Here is a 24172-nt window from a genome sequence, read left to right on the forward strand (position 1 = left end):
TATTTCCGCGTTGATGTGATCCGACCGACTTTTGCAAGGGAACGGCGGTTTTCCGAGAAAAGTCGTCAATGGTGCTTGGGCGTTTTTTTATGCACCTATATACTTATGGTCCAACGGCACGCGTCGACCATTTGGCGAAGGTGCCGCTCCAACGAACGAGTGTACGATAAATACAATATGCGGGAGGAGCTATGCACTTGTAAGTATAGGAGAGGAAAAGTTTTACGAGGGACGCTCGCCTTCTTCGTTTTGATGTCTTTCACGACTCGAGCAGCTGGAGGATTATTGTTTTCCTAATGAGAGCAAATTTTTCTTTTTCCTTTTTGTTCTCTTCGATTGAGATTATCGAAAATAGGCTTCTTTGCGTGTTCTTGTTAACGCGAGTGCATTTAATTGTTTTATCAAAACTGTAAAATTTTATACGTTTTAATTTTAGGGTAAGACTTTTATTTCTACTTGAAGCGGTTGGGCTTTGAAATTTTACAACTATACGTGCAGTTGGATCTCGTTCACGTGTAAATAAAAAAAAATAAAAAACATTTAGTTTAAAATGATTGTAGTTACAAGTGAGCCAACTGCGATGATTTTTTGTTTTGTTTGCTCTGGTAAAGAATGTTGGGAAAAAAGTCATTGCCCATCGGATTTTGGATGCAAAGTTGTTTTTGAAAGCGCGGATACACGTGCCCGAGAAATTCAAAGTGTCGCACGATACTTTCAATTTAAAGAGGAATGCGCCGTGAAGGAGGATACGGTAAAAGCCATGCGACGTTGATGCGAAGTATACTCATGCGCGCCAGGTCGTTGTTTCCCCCTGTTTTTGCACCACCTTTGTTTTTCCTTGATCTTTTTTCTAGATTGCGTTGTTCGTTCCTTACACCCGCGTGCATGTACAGGGTATGTAAGCTCCAAGGCAGCCCATCTCATCTCTCCGGAACGGCAGCCCAAGGCTTCATACAAGAGCAAAGGGGGTGATGGCACGCATTAAGAAAATGGCGTAGTTTGCAAATTACAAAAACAAAACAAAAATAGTATTTGTATTTCGAAAGAGCATCCTTCACAAACATCTCTCCTTTCTTTGCTTTTGCATGATGGGAGGTGTACAAAAATAGAGTGTCCTCCAATTTGGTTTAATGTGTATATGTATAAGTGCATGCCTGTACACTTCTTTGTGAATTAATGTTTGTGCCGTCAACTATGATAAACACGAGGGTAAATTTATTTCAAACGAGAAAACGATGATTTTGATGTAACGAAATGTTGTCGTGTTTCAACACTGAAATATTCTTTGTTCTATATTATAGTGAATATTTTCTTAACTCCTACAAGTTTTTTTGGTTTTTCTTCGATGCTCTTCGAAATAAGGATATTCTCAGTGTCGTGTGGTACGTAAATGAGCATTTTTACGAGTATTTTGAAAAAGGAAGAGAATATAAGAGTACATGTAAAAGCTGCCACGCGCTGCACACATACGCGAACACTTAACATTGCGATGAGCGAAGAGTTGAAGGGAAAATCGGCATCGCCACGCGTCTCGTCTTACCGAAGCGACTAATTTAATCTAAAACGGTGGCTGTGGATCACATGTAAGTATGTATTATTGTTATTGACGTGCCGCGTCTGCTTCCGACTACCGTCTCATTGAAAAAACTCGGAAAGATCGTGACGGAGCCTCCACGTGCGGGTGGCTCTCGCTTAGCCGCGGACCGGCTGTTTTACTTCTTCCTTCATCATTTTTTTCATTCAATTGTCGCTTGACGAGAAAAGGGTGATGGTAATGGTTATTCGTCGTTCACGAACGATGGCATTGCGTTGAACATGCTAGTCATATAACTTACTTCCTCTACAAGCCTATGGGGATGGTTGATAAGTTTTTCTTTTTCGTTTTATTAAAATGACCAAGTCGTACATTGTTTTAAATAATTAGTTGAAGAAAGAACATTATAATTCATCATATCAATGGAGCCACTAATGAAAGGGCAATACACACGTGTTTAAGGGTGTTTATTCTTATAGTTATATCATTACTGTCCCATTAAATGTATTTAAAGTACCTACTTGTGTCAGTCTTAATTGAATCTTGTGACTGTTTAATTCATTTGGCAATACTATTTATGATTATTATTCAACTTTCACAAGATACTTTATCTTTTAAACTTAATACCAAAGAAAATTTTCACAGTAGTTGGCGTGTCATCAGAACAAAGATTTTGCTGTCTTTGTTGATTTCTTGAATCCAGTGAGCGCAAAACTTTTTTCTGATGGAAAAAAAAAACGGAAAACTGTACCACCACTCTCTATTTAAAATCAATCGTAAGAAAATTTCGTGTACCTTGTTCTTGAGATTCCGAGATCGGAACATTGCTATTCAAACTGATCCGAGACGCTTGGCTCATCGCGTGCCCCGGTCGATGTTGTTGCTGCTGCTGCTGCTCTGGCTGATTTTTTGCTTTCGATGGAATGGGCGAGAATAACTTTTCCATCATTTTGTCGTACTCCAGATCGCTCGCTTCGGAATTCAAGTCCGAGTCTTTAAACAATCAACACGGAAACGTCAAATACAATTTAAAAAAAAGGAAATCATTTGGAAAAAAAAAAAATTCACCTCCATACAAACGCCGTACGAGCTCGAAACTACCACCCGGCTCTGTGATCTCGCTGCCCAAGATTGCCGATATGTTGTCGGCGTACATGTTTACGTCGCAAGAGTTCATTGTCATGTTCAGCATACTGTTGGTCACGATGCTTGGGCTGTTAATATTGGATGTCATTTGTTGTTGTTGTTGGTGCTGCTGCTGCTGTTGGTTGTCCATAAAAACGAAGCTCTGTTGTGGTATCGGGCTCGGACGCCCCGGCATTTGCGCATCCAACAGAGCACTGGTATTCTGAGACGATTCTCGGGACGATTGTGCAACCGGTGCTGCCTGGACGTTAGGCGTTTGGTTTTGATGCGGCAGCTATAGATTCGAATAAAACCGTGTGATTAGTTGAGATGCAAATACATTTTTCTTCCTACTGCTGTTCGAAATTACTAACACTGTCGTTCAGCTTGAACATTTGTGGCCTGTTGGCTCCAGGACTCGCTTGCGGAAGTCTCGCAAGGTCTTTGCTGTTGAAGATCGCTCTCGCGTCGGTTCTTGAAAACGATTCTCTTTGATGCTGCTGTTGGGGCGATTCGAAAGATTGTTTTTGCAATTTAGCGGGTGAGGGCACGGGCCTCTCCTGAACGGGGTGGTAGGGGCTCGAGTAATTGATGCGCTCCTCGGGGACTCTGACGAAGCCCCTACTGTTTGGCGCTTCTTCTTGCGACGATTTTCGCTGATTCACTGCAATAAAAGTTTTTCAATCGACCTTTACCCAAGCGTTGTGTGCTTTGATTTCATTCGGGAGAAGGAAATGAAAAAGGTGCGACGAATAATAAATTGCTGACTCTTGTACTCTACCTCGTTTTTGTGGAGTCTCTCTCTTTTCGTTGGCATGAGTTTCCGGTTGGCTTTCCTGGCTCGATTTTTTACAATGAATCTGCAATGAGATTTTTTTCACGTTAGAGCTTATGCAGTATGCAAAAAAACTTACGGGTGCACTTACGTGTGAATTTGACTCGCCGTGGCGCTCAAAATTTTTGACGCTCGCTACGTGGTTCAACCGCGGCTGCTTCGATTTATCAGCAGCTTGATTGTCGGTCTCCGTTTCATCGACATCCATCCTCGACTCGTGGATTGTTCCCCCACCCGTAGATGTATTTTGTTGCCCATCGGGTCGCTTCGTTGCTCTGTCTAAATCCATCGACTCGAAATTACTTTCTTGACTTTCACCTACTGTATAGGGTATAGTATCATTAAAAATCACAGGTGCAATATACTTTTACAATGCCACCCTCGTATAGTAGCATTTTGTTTAGTTTTACCAAATTTTTTGTGCTGGAACTGTTGCTCGGGTTGAGACGATTGACTAGCCGGCTCCTCGACGTTCATGTACTCTTGCTCCAGTATATAGGAATTGATCGAAACTGTGTCTATTGGCAGATAATTTAAAAACTGTGATAAGCACAAGCAACGACAGCGAAAAATCAATGAAAAACCGAATTTTTCATCAAAGGTTGACGAGCGCACCGTAATTGTTGTAATTATTGTTGTCCCTTCGAATTATGAAACAGGAGAGATCGACTTTTGGCAGCTGCTGAGATTTTATCGATTTGCTGGTTGTGGGATTCAATCTCTCCGTTTCTTCGGCTTGTCTTTCCGCGTCTTTTACCTTCGAAATTAAATAACATGAATCAATGAGTATAAACAATATAGTATAGTTGTAACCAACCTGTTGTTTCAAATTTTCCTCCTCGAGCTTGAGGTGTTGTATTGTAGAAATCAATTCGGAGCAATACCGTTCCTTTTTCTTGTGATCGAGATACAGCTTTGCAAGCTCTATTATCTTGAGCTGTTCCTGCCGTCTGTTAACTTTTTCCTCCAACTTTATCATTTTGTTGATTTCGTTGAGCTTGTAAATAACTAGGTCGTTTTGTATGCTGACTTTCAGTAAGCGGAGCTCGGCTTTTTGTCTTTCTTGGGCCAGCGGCAACTGTTCGTACTCTTCCTGAAAACGAGAAAAATAAAAGCAACTCGTAAATAATCGAAAAACTAATTTATCGAATAATATACTTAGAAAAAAAAAAAAAAGCTTTCGAGACCGACGGAATGATTTTAGACACACCTCATATTGAGCCCAAACTTGCTGCTGCTCTCGCAGCATGCCCTCGTATTTTTCTATTACGGCTAATTGTTTTACTGATTCACTGTCTTCCATCTTCTCGGCCAATTCAAGCTGTTTAGTCACAATTTCCTCATACTCGTCTAGTCTGGAAAATTCAACATTTTCAATGGCTTCAAATTTTTTTTTTTTTTTTCAATCCATTTAATTATTAAAGTTACCTCTCCAACATCAATATTTGCGTGGCTTCTCTCTTTTTCGCCTCACTGAGCTTTTCTTTGAGGTTTTGTCGGATTTTCAGCTCAGCCCTAATTTTATCTTTCCAACTTTTGATTTTGTTCTCGTAAACTTTTGAAAAAGCATTAAAATGAGAAATAAATAAAAAAAAAAAAAAAAAAAAAAAACCTCGCCCACTACACTGACATTATTAATATTATTGTATTAAGCACTTACGAGTCATCTGTTCGGATATCTGCGAGCTGTTTAAGTATTCCATCTTCGAAAATTTGTTTTGTTTATTTCGCTTCACTCGTTTTTTTTTTTTTTTTCTTCGCAACTTACGTACGTATGCTCACTATAATTACACAGTTATTGAAAAATCTATCGTTATTTACAAATGAACCGGTACTATATATTACTTTTAAGTATTTTAACAAAACTTCCACGCACTTTACAGGAAAACCCGTGGCTTACTGGCGTTATTTTTTTTTTTTTTTATGTCAGACGATGAGTAAATATTTAAATCGTTCGAAACTAGTGCGTGTAGCGTTACGAGCAACCGTAAATCCGTTAAATTAAATCGATGCAAAGATCTAGCTTCTTATAATTCGGAACAGACAAAAAAATAATGAATAATCCACCAAGAAACGAGAATTAAAAATTGATCTGTCAAACTCTTTGAATTCACGTTTAAATTTTGTTCACTTAATTAGATGCATGATCTATCGATAATACAGACCATGACATTATCAACGGCAGGTGGCACCACGTATCACGCGAATCCACCCCCACACATTTGTTATAATGTTATGTAAACAGAGGGCAAATTCGTACCGCTACTGCTTCTTTAATTATGTCTATTTGCGCAGAGTGCGGGTGGTTTGAGCAACAATCGTAAACAACTCAATAAAATATAGTTAACCGTGAAACTAAATACTCGTGAGTTTTCTGTTCGCAGAGGGTGTAGGGAAAATATTTTTTTTTTGCAATAACTGCACAAATTTTCCATCCAAAAGGATAGCTATTTTGTTGTGTTCGCGTGGGGTACAAGAGGTAAGGGTAAGGGTAAGGGAACGAAAGGCGCACGTGCAGAGAAAAAGGGAAAGAGATAGATAGAGATAGAAATGACATCGGTGGAAAATCTGAATAAATCGCGATGTTCTCGACCAAGAAGCAGCTGATAAAGAAGACTGGGAAACATGGGGTCGGACGCTTCTCGTTTCTTCAGCAGTTAGTCAACGAATACAACGCGACGAAAATCCAAGGTATTGCTTTTTCGTTTATTGCTGTACACAGATGTACTTCTTCTATTTGATTTAAGTGTAGCTGAAGCTTGCAAGAGATGTAGAAACGAGAAGTTTGTGGTGAGATTTAGTGGGTGTCGTTGTTATGTCATGTTTGTGGTGTATTTTTAGAAGCCAGGGAGCAGGTGATAGCCAATTTGGCCAATTTTGCGTACGATCCGGTCAACTACGAATATCTCTGGAGACTTAAGGTCCTTGACCTCTTTTTCTCTGGGCTAGAGGAAAAAAATAAAAAGATTGTTTCCTTTGCCATTGCTGGGATCTGCAATATATGCTTAGGTTAGTGATACATATTCATAATTACCTACACATTCACGTAGCTTCCATTATATGTATAGGTACGACTGGTACCAGTCGTACGTCGTACCGTATATGACACAAATAAACTGTGTTGTCAAGTGCTACTTATCTCTCTTGTTTACAGAACCACTGAGCAGAGAATATATTTTGAGAATCGGTGGAGTTAAATTAATTTCTTCTCTGCTATCCAGTAATCGAGAGTCAATAGTATTGTCAGCAATAACAACTTTGATATATTTGGATACTCCAGATTCAAGGCAAAACATTGCATCGCGTGAAAATATTAATCATATGGTGGTATTATCTAAAAGTACAAATCCACGCATTAGGAATTTAGCAAATATTTTTTTGAAAACTATTTGTAATATAGATCAAACTCCAACGCCTGCCAAGAGGATTATTGAAACTACTGTCGAAAATCCAAAAAAACAAAGACTTAATAGAGCAAGTACAAGTTTCGATACAAGTGCCGGTAAAAGTGTAAGCTTGGAAACTAGCAACAGTAAAAAAAAACAACATTTTGCATCTACAGACACAGCAGCAAGTACAAGCTCGTCAAGTATTGCTTAGTAAGAAGTTTCATTATTCAAGTGTGAAGCAATGAGAAAAACAAAGATGTTGCGCACAATGCTTGCATCTGCAAAAAAATATTGCACAAAAGTGTCGTCTGGATCCGATGCAACGAGCAGCATTCTGGAAAATCTTAAAATTGGCAACAGAGTATCCATCCAAAGAACGATAACAGAAGACGATGTTCTTGGATTTGCGAAACTGACCAATGACTACAACCCTATTCACATCCATTCTACAAGAAACATTGTTCATGGAGCATTTTTGAATGGGCTGCTATCTGGGATTCTTGGCACCAAGTTGCCTGGACCTGGAACAGTTGTCGTGGAACAGATCATAAGATATCCAAAACCTTGCTATGTTGGGGACACTGTTGAGATTTCCGTGGAAATCACCTCTGTCAGAAAAATAGTTAAATGCAAATATACTTGTGTGGCGAATTCCGAGCGAGTGGTCATGGAAGGTGAAGCGAAATTAGTCACAAATCCGAATAAAACAAAAAAGATTGTATTTACAAAATAGGTTATTTATTATACCAAGTTAAATTTTTATTAGTTGAGTTGTGAAAGTTTTAATTTAATTTAGATTACATCGACAAAACTGTGAATATAAAAAGTAGGTCTTTAAGGTACATGTGAATGTGAACATTACATCAGACTTTTAGAATTTTGCAAGTACAGCACTCTTCTTTTAATACTAATTGATTTCGTCATTCGTTCAACAACTACCTGTAGAAGGATTAAGCAAGAATGAGACTCGAGAAAATCTGTTGTGCTCGACACACCAGTGCTTAAACATTCTTTGACCAGTACAGTAGGTACTTTGGCTACTTTTTGAACTACACATTGATCAATTAATTATTTGAACTATACTGTGTTCTTTTGCAGATTATCATGTATTTCACTTATTCTGTGTATCTATTTATATTAACGGCATGTACATTTGTGCATGCCATCGAAGATTACGTGATATCGGAAAGTGCTACCAGTAATGAATTAACGACTGAAATCTATCTGCCTTCGACTCCTCCACCTCCATCTACTGACACAATCACAACTTCAACAACTACAACTACAGCAGCTACTGCTATTGGGTGCTCCTGTGGAGTATTTTTAAGTGGTCAATTCAACAAGGGAACCAAGGAGCAGCCTAAAGAAAATCCATCCCTTCTTCTCGAGCAACCTGAAAAATTTCCATGTACAAACGCCGGCAACAAATTGTGCATGCACAAATGCTTGGAAAATGTAAGTAATTGTTCATAATTACCAGTCCTAATTATATTATTCCCAAACATTTCACAGAATAACCGATTTTTAATTTTGCAGATCGTAAAATACTTACCCAAAAGTTCAAGCATCTTGTGTGCATCTATAGATAGAAACTGTTTTAAAGAAAAAGTGAGTAAATATTTTTAACTTTCCTTAAATACTATAAATCGAGCATATTTTATTTTCTTACACTTATTAAGTGTTTTCTTCAATATTCGAATTTTCATTTTTTTCTTGAGAAATCTTTAAATTAAAAAAAAAAAATAGTCAATTTAACAAAAAAATTTCAAGAGTCGTTAGTTGACAATTTGTATTATTTGTCCAGGCACATTTGTTCATTAGAAACTGCAAGAATGAATGGATCAACACGAATCTGTCTGCCGGACGTGAATACTGCTGCAAAGATGGCAATTCATACAAGTGTCCTCACGTATAAGCCGAGTCCTGTCTACCTAGAACACATATTATTATTTTTTATACTAAACGTGTGGAAGTAAGGTTCAATGAAGAAACAAAAAAATGAAATATATACATACATATACACATTGACGTCCGATTTTGTCTAAATAAACGAAAATCTTTTCTAAAACCTAGTTTTCTAAATTCAACCGATCTATAACGATTTTTCCATACAAATTACATGCGCACTTTCACTAATCAGAATATTTTTGTTATCTCTTGATGAAAGAAAAAAAAAAAAAAAGAGTTGTAAAAAACATTTGAAAATAATTCGCATGCATCGTTTACACCAACACTAGTCGTTTCCAATTTTATAAGCGTACACATACACATATCGTGTAAGGTAAGGGAAAAGAAAAAAAGGAATCAGTCATGCCGCAAAATGCACTCGTAATTTGCGTTTTGCTCGTGTTTTTTTTTTTTTTTTTCCTATTTCATTTCATTCTGCTCTCCGGTAGCAAATCTGTTGAACAAAATACATAAACGCGCGCACCGAAGCTCCAAAACGGTTCAGCCTCTAATTATAGCCACAGACGAAGAGCATCCCTCCGCGGCCCAGCTAAACGGCACCAGCGGCCAAGAATACGTAGAACCGTCACATCTTTCTTTTTTTTTTTCCTCTTCGTATTTAGAACGTGCCTCGCACACACTCACGCGCTTTTGAAAAAAAAAAAAAAAAATCTCAAGAGGGTCATACTTACGCACTCGATGGCCGCAAAAATCTGTCAACTTCGCGGCAAAGCTACCCACGTCCGGCCATCAGCGAAAAATAATGCGGTACTTGTTCAATTATCTGTCAACCGATCAACGATCCCGTTCCAAATTTCTCACGCATAAAAGTATATAAACAATCTAGCACCACTTGCAATAAAACGTACTCTTACGCGACAACTATTGCGTGTACTACGCGCCCGGAGTTTGATAGCTAACTCTCTCTCTCTCTCTGTCTTCCTTGCTTTCCGCTCGAGCTTTCGTACAAGTAATAAGCGGCGCCGAAAATAACACATGTACAACGTAGATGTTGTACTGCAAAAACTTCTCGGAGGGATATATACCGGACGAGAAGCCAGATGAGCTTTGGCGGACCGGGCAGTTGGTTCGGGGGTCCACTGTCGCGCAGGAAAAAAAAGGCTGAGGCGTTGGAAAACGATTATAAAAGTGGTGCTCGGCTCGGGTGAAAATGTAGCCCCGAGGAATTTTCGGTTGCGCTCCGGTGGATAAATAATGATCATGTGTATTCGTGACGCGTGTGCGTGCCGAGCCATCTGTTTGATCGGCCCCCCTGCTTCACGCGGATGTAACGTATATCATAACATCATCGTTCGAACAAAAGAATACGTGAGCTTGCGACGACGGTAACTGCACTCTGTCGCGCCTCTTTCTGTAATTGAAGAAAAAACAAAAAACAAATTACCCTTGTGTTAATTATTGGATGCCGTTAATTTATTGTTGATCTCATCGATGGGTGCGAGATATTGTTAGAGAAAGTCCCCCACGTCCCCGTTGTGGTGCGCGTGGACAAATTAACAATGCAAAGTGCAAATAAAGCCCCCAATATGGTCGGGACAAATAATTAAATGTCCTGGGTGTCGATGAACCAGAGAAAAAAGAAAAAAAAAAAAAGACATGCAGCCGAAGAAAAACGACAGTACGGCAGTAGCGAGCAAAATGTGCGCCAGACTGTTGGCCTGTCCCCTGTGCTCGCAGCCGGGCTTCCTGACCCTGGACGCCCTGCGCGCCGGTCTCGTCAGCGTAGCCACGCGTCCCCTCGCCTGTCCCGTGTGCAACGAGGTCCTCCTCGGCATCGACAAGCTCACCATACACCTGTTCAGCCACGCCATGAGCAACCCCTCGGCCACCGAGACGGCCGCCAAGTTGATCCAAGTCCGAAGCGCCCAGGCCTGGAACAGCGCGCTCCTCGGCACGACTACGGCTGCCGATGGGAGCAACGAAAACGCCGCGGCCAGGCACCCGGACGACCCCGGGACTAGCGGCATCTACATACCGATCGACGACATCGACAACTTTAGGAATCTCACGTCCATCGCTACCAAGGACGCCAGTGGCGTTGTACCAGCGAGTAATGGACAGGTAGGTATAATATTGTCTCCATTGATCGCGCGATCTTGTGTGTTTTATATTATACATTTTTATTGGCCCCCAGGGGCATGGTAATGGAATGAAGGCACCAGGCCAGGTGATCTTCCTGCAGAACGTTACGGCGGCGCCACCCAAGATCCTGGGCGTCATCAACCGGGCCGATCCCCACGACCAGCTGCCACCGGGTATATATCAAACGATAGCCACGACGGATGCCCCAGAGGTGGAGGATCGGGACGACGGTGGACCGATTCAAGCTAACGTCGTCATCACCGTGAACGGGATGGTCGACAAGGCCGGGAAGGAGTCCTTCATCCAGGTGGTGACGGTGATGTTCCTCGATGCGTGTTCTTGTGCAACGCTTACAACATTTGTCGAATGAAATTTCCAGGCCTCCTGGCCGGAGGAGTCGAAGCGGAGCGATTATCCGCCCTCGCATACCGATCGGCTGGCCGATCTCGTCAAAAACTCCCAGATCGCAGCGTCGCCGTTGGGAACGTATCACGAGTCGTTCGACTGTTCGAAGCCGGAGTCGAGTCCGCCGATGTCGCCGCGGTCCCGGGACGAGCCGCCGAGACCGAAGCCCCAGGTCAAGTCGACGCAGATACTCACGGCGGCCGAGCGTACCGAGCGCTGCGACGTTTGCGGCTTCAGTTTTCCCGATCGCACGATTCTCACGCTGCACAAGCAGCTCGTGCACATGATCAGGGCCAAGGACGCGAAAACCACACCCGAGACCGCCACGAAGAATTATCCCTGCCACTTGTGCGCCAAGGTCTTTAAGATGCGGGGCAGTCTCATGGTGCACATGAGGGTTGCCCACCCAAACATCAGTGCAGCGATCAGAAGAGGTTTAATATACATTCAATTACGTGTATATTGTCGAAGAATCGCCGGGTTAACGTGATTTTTATTTACTCAGAACTCAATGCGCAGCAGCAGGAGAGTGGTGGCAACGAACAGGATTCCGAAGCTCCCGACATCGAGGGCGGCTACAATTGTCCAATTTGTGGGAAAAATTTTAAAAAAGTATTGGTTTTTTCACTCGCATATGTCTCATCACGGTGTATTAACGGCCCGTACGATATGTTTTTTTTTTTTTCTTTTTCGTATTTGTAGGAACAGCATGTCGCTCAGCACTTAAAAGTCCACGATGGCAAACAGTACGAGTGCGACGAGTGCTCGAAACAATTTACCACAAAGTACTTCCTCAAAAAGCACAAGAGGCTCCATTCGGGGGAAATGCCCTACAAGTGTACCATCTGCGACAAGACCTTCACGTTTCAGCAATCCTTCTACAAGCACAGGATGTACCACAAGGACGAAAAGCCGCACTCGTGCATCACCTGCGGCCGGTCGTTCAAGGAACTGTCGACGCTGCACAACCACGAGAGGATCCACACGGGTGAAAAACCGTTTGCCTGCGAAACGTGTGGTACGGGGTCGGTTGACGCTGTTTTGTGTTTTCTTGTTGTACCTTTTTTATTTTGTCCGTGATGCGTATTTATCATCACCACGGCTCCTAGGTGCGTTAACAGTGTTTAAAAAGCTTTGCGAGTGTGCTCTATTAAAAGAATATGTACCCATATAACAGCATTGCCGGTGAGTTGTGGTTCCTTTCATGATTTGCCAATTTTTGCTTTACCTCACGCACATGTTTTTTATTAATGAAAAAATGTTGCTTGCTGATACCCCGTAATAAAAGTTTGTCACTATGTATAGGAAAAAGTTTTCGGCAGCGTGTCTCGTATTTGGTTCACCAGCGCATCCACACCGGTGCCATGCCGTACAAGTGCGCAGCGTGCGATAAAAACTTTCGGTACAAGGTAATTTTTTTTTTTTTTTTTTTTTTCCATGTTTTTCACTTAACGAAGAGTTCAACAAAAAATGGTCAACTATACGTTTAATAGGTCAGTCAAAGAACTCACAAGTGCAATCAACAGCCTGCTGACACCGTAGTACAGCAACCGGGAGTTTTTTCGCAAAATCCGCTAGTTGCGTCCGAAACGTCGGAAACTTCAATGGAGAGAGGTCAAGACATGGAGGTATCTGAAATAAGTAAAGAAAGTCAATACGTTGTGGCTGGTGGCAACGAGGATCAACGCGAATTGAAAAGAAAGGATGGCCACAGCAATGACGAAAGTGTCAATAAAAGTGACTCAAACGACACGAATGATTTCATACAGAGGATTTGGAGTCAAGACTCGATTGCTGTAATGGAGTACAAGAACAGTGAACCCAAGTCTGTCGAAGTTATCAATATAGAAGAAGATAAAAAAGAAAAGAGCGTGTGGAAAGAAACAACCGATTGTCGAAACAATGCTAGTATTCTGGAAGACAGCATTTCAAAGCATTTTGCAGTGAAAGAAGTCAATAATGAGTTCACGAACAATCTATGGAATGATTCTTCAGCGAATGAAGTAAATTACGAAAAATTGCCAAATAACGATCAATTGAACAATACTAATGACTTCTTTTCTATGGTAATGTCTCCTCTAGAAAATGGAGTGTCCTCACCCTCCACTGAAATGGAACACTTGAGGCTATCTTCCCCAGTTAACAGTCAAGAAAACGCAACTTCGGATGTTACAGATTGTTTTTCTACCCTTGAAAATAGTAGCCCAAGTGCCGTTCAGGTAGACTGTAACGATATTCAACGAAATTTTAGTGATAATAACAGTAATCTTTCCACACTTCAAACCATTAACGATGATTCGTTAAAAGAATTGTTGTATGGTATTGACAATAAATAGATATTGTGTATATTTAGTTACTAGTTCGTGTTACCATTTTTTTTTAATGTTTAATATATACTAATTACTTTTTTTTACATAAAATTACGATTGTGAGACCGTAGTATGCATACCATACTCTTCTTTACTGCATGTGTTTTTTTGTTATGATGAGAGGTCCTTGACTTTTGGAATATTTTCTTTTTCTACTTCTGTAACATTATGATTATTAAAAATAACATGTGTCGTATGACAAATACTTTTTCCCGGACCTAATTTATTATTATATTTTTTCTTTTATATATATTCTACTTACAGGTAAAGAAACTGTAAATAACAATTAAATTGACTATGTTTAAGAAGAAAAAAAAAATTTCCCTCCAAGTATGCAGGATTAATTAATTTATTTTTCGAAACTGTTTTATGGAAACTTGCCGTCGATTTTTATGTTTCGTTTGTCACAAATTCAAAATGGTTCGAGAGTTACAACAATGATGAGTTTAGTCATCAGCCCACAAGAGTGAGGGAGTATATAATATATATAGGCAGCGATGCTCTCGTGCAACGCCGCCCAGCTGATTAATCGATCCCGCTCCAATTTATCGTGAATAATAACATGACGATGAACAGTTGTGCTTGTTGCCAAATAGTCGAGTCAAGTAAAACGACAACGGGCGTAACTAAAGTCTCGAGGTTATATCTTCTTCCAGGAGTGGCGTTGTTATGTGCGAGAAAAACGACACCCTGGTGCACCTGTGGCGTGGCGCCGACAAGGTCAAGTTCGACCTTGAGGATGAACTCGATAGCCTCTATTATGGGGATGTCGACCTCCTATATATTTAAAATTTTGGAGGTAGACATTCGGTTAGAAGATAAATTGTAAACTTGCCGCAAATAGCACAGACAATGTTAACTTTTTAATTTCGATCAATTTCGTAAATAACTGATTAAGTACACGGCTCTAGGCTAGGCTCTAACTAAAGCTCTGAATCTCTGATTCAGAATTCTAGAGGCCACTTTTCGCGAAAAAATGAAGACCGATAGATGGCGCTGATCCAAATAATTATTACTATACATATAGTAGAGCCATGTAATCATCAATTATAAATCTGTAAATCAGCCACAACTAAACCAACAGATGGGTAATATAAAAATTTGACATTGTCTGTGCTGTTTTGCGGCAAGTATACAATTAATTTTTTATCCGAAAATCGACCTCCAAAAGTAAATATCGGGTGGCATGGGAGTGAAAACAGCAAAAAATATCGAAGTTTGTTGATATGCGGAACAGCGGAACCCACCGACACCCGACAGTTTCACTGTTTCACAGTCATAGTTATACAGATTGACTGATTGACGCTGGCGCCGCCCGACCATGCGGCGTTACCACGACCTACGTAACTTAACTGCTCGCAGCATTAATTTGCGGAATACAGCCATAAACGAGTGAAAGTGTAGTGAAACACGTGTTCGCTATATAAACAATGTAAAAACTTACTCTCTATTTACTAGTAATAACAAACGTTGAGTGTAACAAATTATTTTTTAACTCGAGAGTTAATATAATATAAGATAGATCAAAATGACTCTTAAAGTAACATCGAAGCAGAAGAAAAGCATAAAGCCATCGGTGGAACAAATCGATGAGTTTATTTTAAAAAGAAAAGGCGGTGGAAGCATAATCGATCAGAAACCTTTGTTTTCCGGTGATGGAGAGTAAGTTTTGAATTTTATATGTACTTAGCTTTATGAACGTCATTTTTTAACCACAACTAATCATCCCACGAGATATTCTATAGAACTCTGTACGTCGTATGGAAGCAGGCCATCAGAGCTTACAGTACCACGACATCTGACTTTGTTAAAGAATTCGAATTGGCTGATCATAAAATTATTGGCATAACTTTGTCACCTGAAAATTCAAGTACTCTTATAGGCTGCACAGACAATGGAGAACTCATTTATTGGAACTGTCATAATGGCCTCATCACCATGAAAACAGTAATCATCTTATTCATAAAGTTCATCAGTGTCAATGTAAATATTGGAATGGAATCAATAGTGTTTCGTTGTTTATTTTATTTCTAGAAATGTTCGATATCCAAGTGTAAAGATGATGTCACAAAGAAGATCAAAACATTCCACATAGTCCATTACACAGCAGATTCAAAAAAATCTGTATTGAATGCTTGTATAAGCTCTATTACGAAAAGAAAAAAACATATTACTTTATCTGTTGAATTATTTGATTTAAAAATTGGAGATGTGGTTTTGAGAAGAGACATAGAGTAAGCAAGAATCAATTCATATTAATTATATTACACAAATTATTTTTGAACTTCATCATAACATTTCAGACATTTTAATGAAGATTACTGCATTGACATTGTTGGAAATTATGGAGAAAATCTTATATGCATTGGACAAGAAAGTTTTTTGTACATATTCAGTCCATTGCACAAACTGTCGTATAATCGGTAAATCTATGCAATATTTTACTGTAATAAACTGTACTTTAATACCTGATGTTTTTCAAAAAAAATTTTTTTATAAGTCAAAAAGCTGGGAGAAAAATAACATGTATCTGTGGACATCCAGAAGAAGAATCCGTTGCTACTGGAGACATAAGTGGTAGAGTGCTTGTTTGGAGAAATATTTCTCAACTCAATACAGTTAGGGCAACATATCATTGGCATACGTTGCCAGTTACAGACATTACTTTTAGCAAATCTGGTAAGTGTATAGGTATACATTTAAACTGTTATTTTATGATAATTAGTTATAAAACGTATTTAATACGATACCTGTTGTCTCAGGTGGTTATATGTACACTGGTGGTGATGAATGTGTACTTGTCAAATGGTTATTAGCAAATCCAGAAAATAAGTCATTTTTACCTCGATTACCTGCCGCTATAAGGCATCTTACTATAGCTCCGGAAAATATTTACATAGCAGTGTCTACTGCTGACAATGGTACATGTTTATTAATTATTACTTTCTGTGAGTGTACTAAAATTTGTGTAACATCGATTCATTTATTTAGGTATAACAATTGTAAATTCTGAAAAAAAGTTAATAGCAGTAATTCAAAACTTCACTTGGGGCGTCAGTAGTTCTTCCAAAGGTCCTTTCCCAGCTGGTCTTCATGTCGATCCAAGAACTAATAGTCTTGTTTTAAACAGCAGAACTGGTCACATCCAGTTTTTCAACACTCATACCAAAAGCTTACTCTACAATGTAAGTTATCATACCAATGAAATAAAACGCCAAATTGTGATATGACTCATACTTTTAACTTTTCAATGGCTTAGATGAATATAACTGACCAGAATATTATAACACGAGAAAGAAACACAACACTGACAAATACTGAAGTTATAAAAGTGGCTATTAATGTGAATGGATCGTGGTTGGCAACAATAGAAGAATGGAAAGATGATAGTATATCACATTTTGAAATAAGACTTAAATTTTGGAAGTATAATGTGTCAAAACAATGGTAAGATTTTGTTTAAACAATGCCATGTACATATATACGCAGACGTGTCTACTTGATGGTTTCTTTACAGCTTAACTTTAAATACATCTATTGAATATCCTCACGAAGTTGGCGTAAATGCACTCAAATTCAGACCAAAATCTTCACTAGGAAACGACGAAGAGTATGCTATAAGTGTTGGGCAAGATGAGAAATTCAAGCTTTGGTACCTTACCGATTCAGAATACAGTGAGTGTTACATCATTATTCAATTTCAAGAGAATAATTATAATTTATAAAACCTACACACGAACTTATGGCCTTTTTTCCAGATGAATCTAAACACTGGAGATGTCACAGTTTTGGATTTTATCGAAAACTTCCAGCACTAGATGCAGGATTTTCCACCGACGGTTCCCTTGTAGGTGTTAGTTTTGATTCTACCTTGACACTCTGGGATCCAGAAACTAACGAATTAAAAAATAGCTTGAGCTACTGTTTGTACCCACAGCCAATAACGTAAGATTCGAGGTTTTGTTGCTCATTGGTAATTTTAAAGCTGTATGTAACAAAAAATTCGTCTTACTCAAACAGTCGAGTTGAATTTGGAAAGCAAGAAGCCTGCCATCTAGTAGTTACAGCTTCTGCAGAACATTTGGCAGTTTGGGATCTTTTTTCGTTGTCAGTCAAGTGGAGTGTTCCTATCAATGTTACTACGTTGACTGCTGATCCTCTATCCGTTTACATGGCTGTTTTTACCATCGAAAATACGCGTAAGTTTTATCCGTACCTCCTCTGTTTGTAAAATTAGTTTCCTCGAATTTTTCCGTAATGAGATTAAAAAAAAAAAAAAAAAAGTACAATTATTTTATTTTATTATTTTATTATTTTACAGTAATTGTATTTTCACCGAGAGGTACAGAAATTGTGTACAAAAGAGAGAAGGTAGTGGAAAATGACGATTCAATTTTAGACGCTTGCTTCGTGCCTAATATCCAAGCTAACGAAAACGCAAAGTGGCAAAGCAAGTCATCGTTATACTTTATTAATTCGTCACAAGTTAGTATTGTACTGATTGATTAATCTTCGTTAGAATACATGTAAAATCGCACCTATATAATTTTTTGATTGTTTCATAAGGAACTGTTGGCATTGGAAACAAAATCTGAGTCCAGCATAGCTTTGGAAAATTTGTCAGTGAACCGCGATTTACCCATAACTGCGTTCAGTCGTATCCTGCCTGCAGAAAAAATATCAAACGTGGAGAAATCAATATCTTACGTTCACGACTACCTGAAAACGACCAACAAGGGAATCGGGGAAATGGTGAGTTATCAATTAATAATTATCTTACTGCGTTAGATTATTTATTTCTCAAATTGACACAGAGATCCAAATAATTTACACATTTTTACAATTTCCCTTACAAAGTTATCTCTCGTATGCATAAGTAAAAATAATACAAATATTATACATTAGAATAAATGCAGTTGAATGTGTGTTTTATTTGCTATTTTCTTGAGCATAATATATAATATGTGATTGTATGGTGTTACAATAATGTTGAAAAATTATGAGATGAGTAAGAAAGTAAAAGCATGGTTGTTAATCGTTGTCGTTGCACGCTCTATACTGACAAGAGACAGTGAATTTTGTCGTTCAATTTCGTGGCAAGAAAAATACCTACAAATGAGAATCAGTCTGGCGTCGAACGAACCATAGATGAGTTTGAGTCGATAAAGCTCGACAAAAGATGAGAAAGAAGCGCATGGAAAAGAAATAGGTATCGAGGGTACATATCAAACACACGTATCATGTATTAATTATCGCGTGCGATGAGAGAAGTGGCGCAGTCTTAAGTTTATAGCGCCCCTGAGGACGCGCGCGCGCAGGCCTTGGCCGCTTTGTGGCAGCCGGTAGATCGTACGGATTGACAGAGATATGACAAGGCAACGGCGAGCCTCTTTCGATGTTTGAGGAGCTTTTATATACTTGTATTCACGACGACCATGACGACTAGTGCTTGCGGCCAATGCGGTAGTTCCGACAGCGACGCACCAGGTCGAACTTCCGGTAGCGCAGGCAGTGCCACTGTGGTATCTGTCTCATGTTCTCGATCGCCTGCAAAATTATTGTTTACATTTTTAAGATATTGTTCCTTTTTTTTCCCCCTGTCTGTATTTGTAAAACTGGATATTTTAATTGAGTACACGACGAGACGCTTTTTTTGCGGCGATGCTTTTTGTTGATCTTTGGTTAATCGATCTAGAACGCATGTGTGTCTACTTGGAAAAAAAATAAAAGAAAAGTAAAATATGCGTCGATAGCGCCGTCGCTTACCGCATACTGAGAGAGAGAGAGAGAAATAAAAAAGCAAAGTAGGTCAGTTGGTGTGAAATCGTGTCAATACGCCGGTTAACGGGGGGGGGGGATATTTCCGAGTGGTCCTTCAAACGCTATCTTAATCAGCTCCAGACCCTTGAAACATCCATGTATTTTTTTTTACGTTTCGTTGACCATTGTACGCGTGATGTGAATGATACAACTTTTGATTGGCCATTCAAGTTTTAATTTTTTTTCCTCCCCAAACAAAATACTCCCTTCGTATCTCAACTACCGTTCTTATTCAATATTTTACTTTAATTTCGTTGTCGGTCGCTGAACTCGGACTTGGACACCAATTATTTTATGGATTTTTTAATAACACTTTGAAAAAACAAATTTATTTTTCCCGATTAAAGTTTATTTTTGTTGCTAAAAAAAAAATGTTTTTTCCATCACTATACTCATAATAAGCTATTAGGAAAAGAAAAAAAAAATTATTTCTACCAGTTTTTTTTTCAAATCACAGTACATTGTTGTTACTGCAAAAAATTTTGTGAAGCACTATAGATGTTATAAGCAATATTTGGAAAAAAAAAAAAAAAATACACTCTCTCAGCAAAAAAACAAAAAATGGAAATGGTGCCCAAGTCCGGCTGAACTGAAGTTGTAACATTTTTCCAATTCACCTCGCGTCCATCCATATCGCGGTACACGCAATTTCATCGTAACATATATATTTATGTCGCACTGCAGTTCATCAACACCGCGATGAGTAAGTGTTCCGCGGCTGCAACAACAAGCAACCGACCTCGTAATTTATAAATCGCCGTAGCGCGCATCGTCACTGCAACATATACACGAAGCCATTAAACGAAGAGCTCGAGAACGGGAGGCAGAATGCGACGCTTGTATATGTAGGGTTCATTCCACCCCGGAGGTGGTCAATTTGCTTTCTTTGGACACTGTTATGCACCAACCGATCGTTGCATGTGATGTATATCCACGCATTATATACGGTTATTTCATCGTGTTGGCTGCGCGCAATAACACAGCTCGAGCGAGTCAAAGCCCTCTCTTGCCGCTGCCGATACCTCATTGTTGTTGCTCCCCTCCTTCCCCACACGTGCGAGCTTTTGCACCGATTGCCTCTTTTGGTTTGTTCATTTACCGCCACCTTTTTTTTTTCTTTTTTTTTTTTTCATCTCCCTCCCTCAACCATTCACCCTTTCATATTTTTCATTCGATCGATAGTCCCCAAGGTATACTCGTACACGCGCAAAGATCGAGTGGAAATTAAGCTACGAGTGCATCGTGGTAACGCGGTGTACTACCTACTTGTAGGCACTCGACTCGACGTGACGCAAGTCCCGTCATTGGAATATTGAGCGTTTAGGGCTGCACAGTGTCGAAGAGCAGAAACGACTACCGAAAATAGATTTTTTTTTTTTTTTTCCTTTATTATTTGCAGCTGTAGAAATAAGAGATTCCGCCAGTGTCCGCCGATGAACTTGAGCGGAAAACAAATTAATCGATCCGGTTGTTTATTATTATTTTTTTTTTTTTTTTTTAAGGGAAACACCGACAACAAGCGCGCGAGCTTGCAAGCTCCGTTGGCCGGCTGCGTTTTCATTATAGCCGCGCGAAAGGACTGACCCAGTTTTCTGAAAATCAAGAGAGAGAGATCGTGCGCGCCATTGGAGTGCCGACTTTGAAGTTTTTTTTTTTTTCTCTTTTGAGATCACCCACCCGGCGATTTATCGAATGAGCGTCGTTTGTTTGCTTCAAGCATTTTTTGTTTGGGGCCGAGAATCGATTGCAGTCAGCAACGTTTTGCATCGTAACTGTATGGTTGACTTTTTATTAACAAAAATAAATTTTTAAAAAAAATGGGTTTTACTGTTTCCCAATACTCACCGCTTCCGGGTCTCCAGCCGGTTTGGCGGAGGCCGTCGCTGCGAGAAACACCAGACAAACCAAACATACGAGCAGACCCAAGCCGCGGAACTTCATATTTCTCACCGATCCGGCCTCACGTTTAATATACGCTACTTGCAAGCGCCACACCAAGTATCCGTTTACTTGGAGCACGGTATACAGTTCAAATATTTCTCGAATATGTTAAAATGCAACAGCCCGAGCTTGCAGCTCAGCCAGTCGAACGCACGTGGATATTACGCAGCCTTGCGCATCGGAGAGTACACACACTGCACGCAGATGTAGCCGAATAATACCTCGCGCGCTTGAGCACAGGGAACTGACTTCCAGTGGGCCTGCCATGATCTAATATAAGAGAGCATGGCGATGGAGAGGGCCATCCCCCCTATGGCAAGCTCTGATGCATCACCATCCGAGAAAAGTGTATCAGATTAACGTGCATCATCTGCAGTACCGAGCTTTTTTCCCTCCCCCCCTTTAAAAGGACCATTTTTTGTTCATCCTTATTTGCGCGATCATTAATTATTTTTCGCTGTTGATTGTCCCGTGTTCGTGAGAAAGGTAGCGTTGTTTTTTGTAATTGTTTACGCGGGGTCTTCCAATCGATCGTATAATTATTATCGCACGTTCATTTTTGTCGCAGCGGACGCCAAGTGTTTACTCGATTTTCTGACCGGCTCTCACCGACTCCCCAGCTGGAATTCTCTCGTTACAATTTAGCCGACCTGCTCCCCACGCATGATGTAGGCCTCTTCCGGGTTCGTTACGTGCACTGTCTCTGTGTGGGTGTTATTTACGCGTCGTTGTTCTCCATGTGTTACAACAATAATACGCATCTAGCGCAAAATCATTTATACATGCAGTGTTTGAAAGCGGATTTTGCCCTTTTTTTTCTATAAATATAAATTGGGTGATGGTGAAAAGAGAAAAACCGGGGAATCCCATGGTTAATTAAGTCGTGAGTGCATGATCCGCGTCACGCGCGACTGTATACGTTTTTAGGGAGAAAACACGTCATTTTGACTCTCTCTCTCTCTCTCTCTCTCTCGGCGAATCATTTTCTCAAGAACAATCAACTCTTTACCGCGTACTGTGAATCTTACATTGCTAGGTCAGGCCTCAATCGTGCCTCAAATTGCGCCATTTGGCAAAAGAAGCAAAATACATCCTCGGCCATACAGTTCATTTGTGTAATATTGCTCGTACCAATTATTTCCAAGAGTTATAATTAAGTGTTTCAGTATTGTCACAAACAATCAAAGGAAAATCACAATTTGCATTATGAATACCGTTTTGAAACGTCGTTTTAGCTTCTCACGACTCCGGCCCACACGTTGCCGCCCATGAGAATGCTCTGCATGCCGTACTTGCTAGCTCTCGTAGGAAAATATAACAGAGATGGGGATACTCAAGCTGAGCCGTCCAGGTAATTTTTTTGTCTTAAATATTATTATTATTATTATTATTATTTCAAAATTTTATAGAAAAATTTATAGTTTCTCACAGAGATGTTAAATAAAATAGCCTAATACTTTTTTAATACCTCGAAACGCTGTCATTTATTTCTGTATAATGTACTATTGTAGGGTTAAGGTTTTACATTATGACGATGATTGCATGTATTTTTTTCATTAAATATGTGAAATATTAACTACAAATGTACAAGACCACGCATGAAACAGCTAAATGATTACATAAAATGTTGATATGTCAACTATTGTAGTACGAAAAATATAATATACGTACATTAATAGTTAACATGCTGTATCAGCAGAAAACAAATCCTTCTCTCAGTGTACTAGAGATTATTACTGTATCGTTTAATTGAAGGTCTGCCGTGGCAAACGCAGTCGATGAAGATTCGGATAGTGACGACGAAAAAACATCGGATCCTCAGCCAAAAGATGACGTTTCCGGGGCCAAAGACAAAACCGTGGATACCGATAAACAGGATGCTGATGATATGGAAAAGCTGATGGATTACGACTGGGATTTCTTGAAAACAGTGCTGCCGGTGAACAATTAAATCACGACAAAGTAATTTTTAATAAAACGCGACGCGTGTGAAATTTAAATGAAATAAAATTGCTTTTACGCTTTCAAGTAGATTTTTCAATAAACGGTTTTGATTGAACCTACGTGTTTATGCATTCTTCCATCAAAATGTCCAGTCTCATCCTTGATTGTAAATGATCATATATCAATTAAAAATTTGATTATGAGAGCCTCAAGTTAAAAATTAAAAACAGCAATTGCAGCTATTTCTCCCCACGTCCCACATTTTTCAGCAACAAATTGGTAGAGATGCCAACAATAATAATTTGTCTACCTATTCGAATTTTCTATTCAATAACCATGAAGATAAAAAAATTAACACGTGCCCTTTCTACGTGCTTTCGTGTAGAGAATTAAAAAAGGTGTTATTTACGAAAATTCAAATACAATGAAAATACTGTCGAGCAGTATTAATCTGGATTAAATAATTTCATCCTGAAATTATTTTTTTTTCTTACTAAAACCTGTCGTTGAACGCTTTTGTTGTACTACCCTAGTATTCCGATTATCTAAAGAAAAAAGAAATTTTACTCCTTCGCTCATAAATTTCCATGATGGTGTATTTTGGATTAATCTTTATCCAATTAACTGCGTTACAGTCCTCCACTTATTTACCCTTACAGCATAAGATCATGATTAATTCGTCAAATCACCCTTTAATTTCCTTATGTTTCATATACTGTCACGTTACGCAAGTCGCGTGTAGCATCATATCGCACTCGAA

At 39.4% G+C, this 24172-nt stretch overlaps 7 protein-coding genes across 8 annotated transcripts; 5 read left to right on the plus strand and 2 right to left on the minus strand.

Moving 5' to 3' along the window:
- Positions 1-2193: 2193 nt before the first annotated feature.
- LOC106642460 (uncharacterized) lies at positions 2194-5197 on the minus strand. The gene is made up of 12 exons (XM_014357240.2): positions 5155-5197; positions 4923-5049; positions 4705-4849; positions 4312-4587; positions 4110-4251; positions 3905-4012; positions 3586-3815; positions 3441-3519; positions 3034-3323; positions 2603-2954; positions 2330-2527; positions 2194-2255 (listed from the first exon to the last, which is right to left on the minus strand). Exons 1-12 carry the CDS (start codon positions 5195-5197, stop codon positions 2194-2196), a joined length of 2052 nt encoding a protein of 683 aa, XP_014212726.2.
- A 550-nt stretch (positions 5198-5747) lies between these two features.
- On the plus strand, positions 5748-7206 carry LOC106643623 (armadillo repeat-containing protein 7). Of its 2 annotated transcripts, XM_089592752.1 has the most exons (4): positions 5748-6185; positions 6336-6503; positions 6649-6818; positions 6895-7074. In XM_089592752.1, the coding sequence occupies exons 1-4, from the start codon at positions 6077-6079 to the stop codon at positions 7006-7008; spliced, it is 561 nt and encodes a 186-aa protein (XP_089448878.1). In that variant the 5' UTR covers positions 5748-6076; the 3' UTR covers positions 7009-7074. The 2 variants fall into 2 exon arrangements, with proteins under 2 accessions (XP_089448878.1, XP_014214323.2); XM_014358837.2 differs by having other exon boundaries at positions 6649-7206.
- On the plus strand, positions 7140-7616 carry LOC149374549 (hydroxyacyl-thioester dehydratase type 2, mitochondrial-like). Its single transcript, XM_089592583.1, has one exon. The coding sequence runs from the start codon at positions 7140-7142 to the stop codon at positions 7614-7616; it is 477 nt and encodes a 158-aa protein (XP_089448709.1).
- A 9-nt stretch (positions 7617-7625) lies between these two features.
- Positions 7626-8931, plus strand: LOC106643606 (Follicle cell protein 3C). Its single transcript, XM_014358818.2, has 4 exons — positions 7626-7907; positions 7982-8338; positions 8420-8491; positions 8688-8931. The coding sequence occupies exons 2-4, from the start codon at positions 7988-7990 to the stop codon at positions 8796-8798; spliced, it is 534 nt and encodes a 177-aa protein (XP_014214304.1). The 5' UTR covers positions 7626-7907; positions 7982-7987; the 3' UTR covers positions 8799-8931.
- A 1499-nt stretch (positions 8932-10430) lies between these two features.
- Positions 10431-13910, plus strand: LOC106642451 (uncharacterized). The gene is made up of 7 exons (XM_089592584.1): positions 10431-10912; positions 10986-11249; positions 11313-11772; positions 11844-11950; positions 12041-12356; positions 12644-12747; positions 12832-13910. Exons 1-7 carry the CDS (start codon positions 10448-10450, stop codon positions 13672-13674), a joined length of 2559 nt encoding a protein of 852 aa, XP_089448710.1. The 5' UTR covers positions 10431-10447; the 3' UTR covers positions 13675-13910.
- A 1195-nt stretch (positions 13911-15105) lies between these two features.
- On the plus strand, positions 15106-23517 carry l(2)05287 (WD repeat-containing protein l(2)05287). The gene is made up of 15 exons (XM_014358887.3): positions 15106-15369; positions 15453-15654; positions 15742-15941; positions 16011-16130; positions 16208-16386; positions 16470-16628; positions 16699-16892; positions 16967-17154; positions 17225-17382; positions 17466-17652; positions 17728-17906; positions 18029-18192; positions 18274-18459; positions 22704-22819; positions 23224-23517. The coding sequence occupies exons 1-15, from the start codon at positions 15236-15238 to the stop codon at positions 23417-23419; spliced, it is 2562 nt and encodes an 853-aa protein (XP_014214373.2). The 5' UTR covers positions 15106-15235; the 3' UTR covers positions 23420-23517.
- LOC149374550 (uncharacterized) lies at positions 19150-21480 on the minus strand. Its single transcript, XM_089593290.1, has 2 exons — positions 21373-21480; positions 19150-19254 (listed from the first exon to the last, which is right to left on the minus strand). The coding sequence occupies exons 1-2, from the start codon at positions 21466-21468 to the stop codon at positions 19150-19152; spliced, it is 201 nt and encodes a 66-aa protein (XP_089449416.1). The 5' UTR covers positions 21469-21480.
- Positions 23518-24172: the final 655 nt, after the last annotated feature.

This window comes from Copidosoma floridanum, unplaced genomic scaffold, assembly GCF_036245765.1.
Source record: "Copidosoma floridanum isolate Cflo_tuat_1 unplaced genomic scaffold, Cflo_Japanese_pri ptg000019l, whole genome shotgun sequence".
Classification (NCBI taxonomy): domain Eukaryota; kingdom Metazoa; phylum Arthropoda; class Insecta; order Hymenoptera; family Encyrtidae; genus Copidosoma; species Copidosoma floridanum.

Bases quoted from the DNA above. Each gene is read 5' to 3' on its own strand.
- LOC106642460 (XM_014357240.2), bottom strand. From the start codon at position 5,197: ATGGAATACTTAAACAGCTCGCAGATATCCGAACAGATGACTC. The intron at 4,850-4,922 runs GTAACTTTAATA...TGAATTTTCCAG, and splicing joins CAAATATTGATGTTGGAGAG to ACTAGACGAGTATGAGGAAA. The intron at 4,588-4,704 runs GTGTGTCTAAAA...TCTCGTTTTCAG, and splicing joins AAGTTTGGGCTCAATATGAG to GAAGAGTACGAACAGTTGCC.
- LOC106643623 (XM_014358837.2), top strand. From the start codon at position 6,077: ATGTTCTCGACCAAGAAGCAGCTGATAAAGAAGACTGGGAAACATGGG. The intron at 6,186-6,335 runs GTATTGCTTTTT...GTGTATTTTTAG, and splicing joins CAACGCGACGAAAATCCAAG to AAGCCAGGGAGCAGGTGATA. The intron at 6,504-6,648 runs GTTAGTGATACA...TCTTGTTTACAG, and splicing joins GATCTGCAATATATGCTTAG to AACCACTGAGCAGAGAATAT.
- LOC149374549 (XM_089592583.1), top strand. From the start codon at position 7,140: ATGTTGCGCACAATGCTTGCATCTGCAAAAAAATATTGCACAAAAGTG.
- LOC106643606 (XM_014358818.2), top strand. From the start codon at position 7,988: ATGTATTTCACTTATTCTGTGTATCTATTTATATTAACGGCATGTACA. The intron at 8,339-8,419 runs GTAAGTAATTGT...TTAATTTTGCAG, and splicing joins TGCACAAATGCTTGGAAAAT to ATCGTAAAATACTTACCCAA. The intron at 8,492-8,687 runs GTGAGTAAATAT...TTATTTGTCCAG, and splicing joins GAAACTGTTTTAAAGAAAAA to GCACATTTGTTCATTAGAAA.
- LOC106642451 (XM_089592584.1), top strand. From the start codon at position 10,448: ATGCAGCCGAAGAAAAACGACAGTACGGCAGTAGCGAGCAAAATGTGC. The intron at 10,913-10,985 runs GTAGGTATAATA...ATTGGCCCCCAG, and splicing joins TACCAGCGAGTAATGGACAG to GGGCATGGTAATGGAATGAA. The intron at 11,250-11,312 runs GTGATGTTCCTC...TGAAATTTCCAG, and splicing joins CCTTCATCCAGGTGGTGACG to GCCTCCTGGCCGGAGGAGTC.
- LOC149374550 (XM_089593290.1), bottom strand. From the start codon at position 21,468: ATGAAGTTCCGCGGCTTGGGTCTGCTCGTATGTTTGGTTTGTCTGGTG. The intron at 19,255-21,372 runs GTGAGTATTGGG...ATAATTTTGCAG, and splicing joins CGGCTGGAGACCCGGAAGCG to GCGATCGAGAACATGAGACA.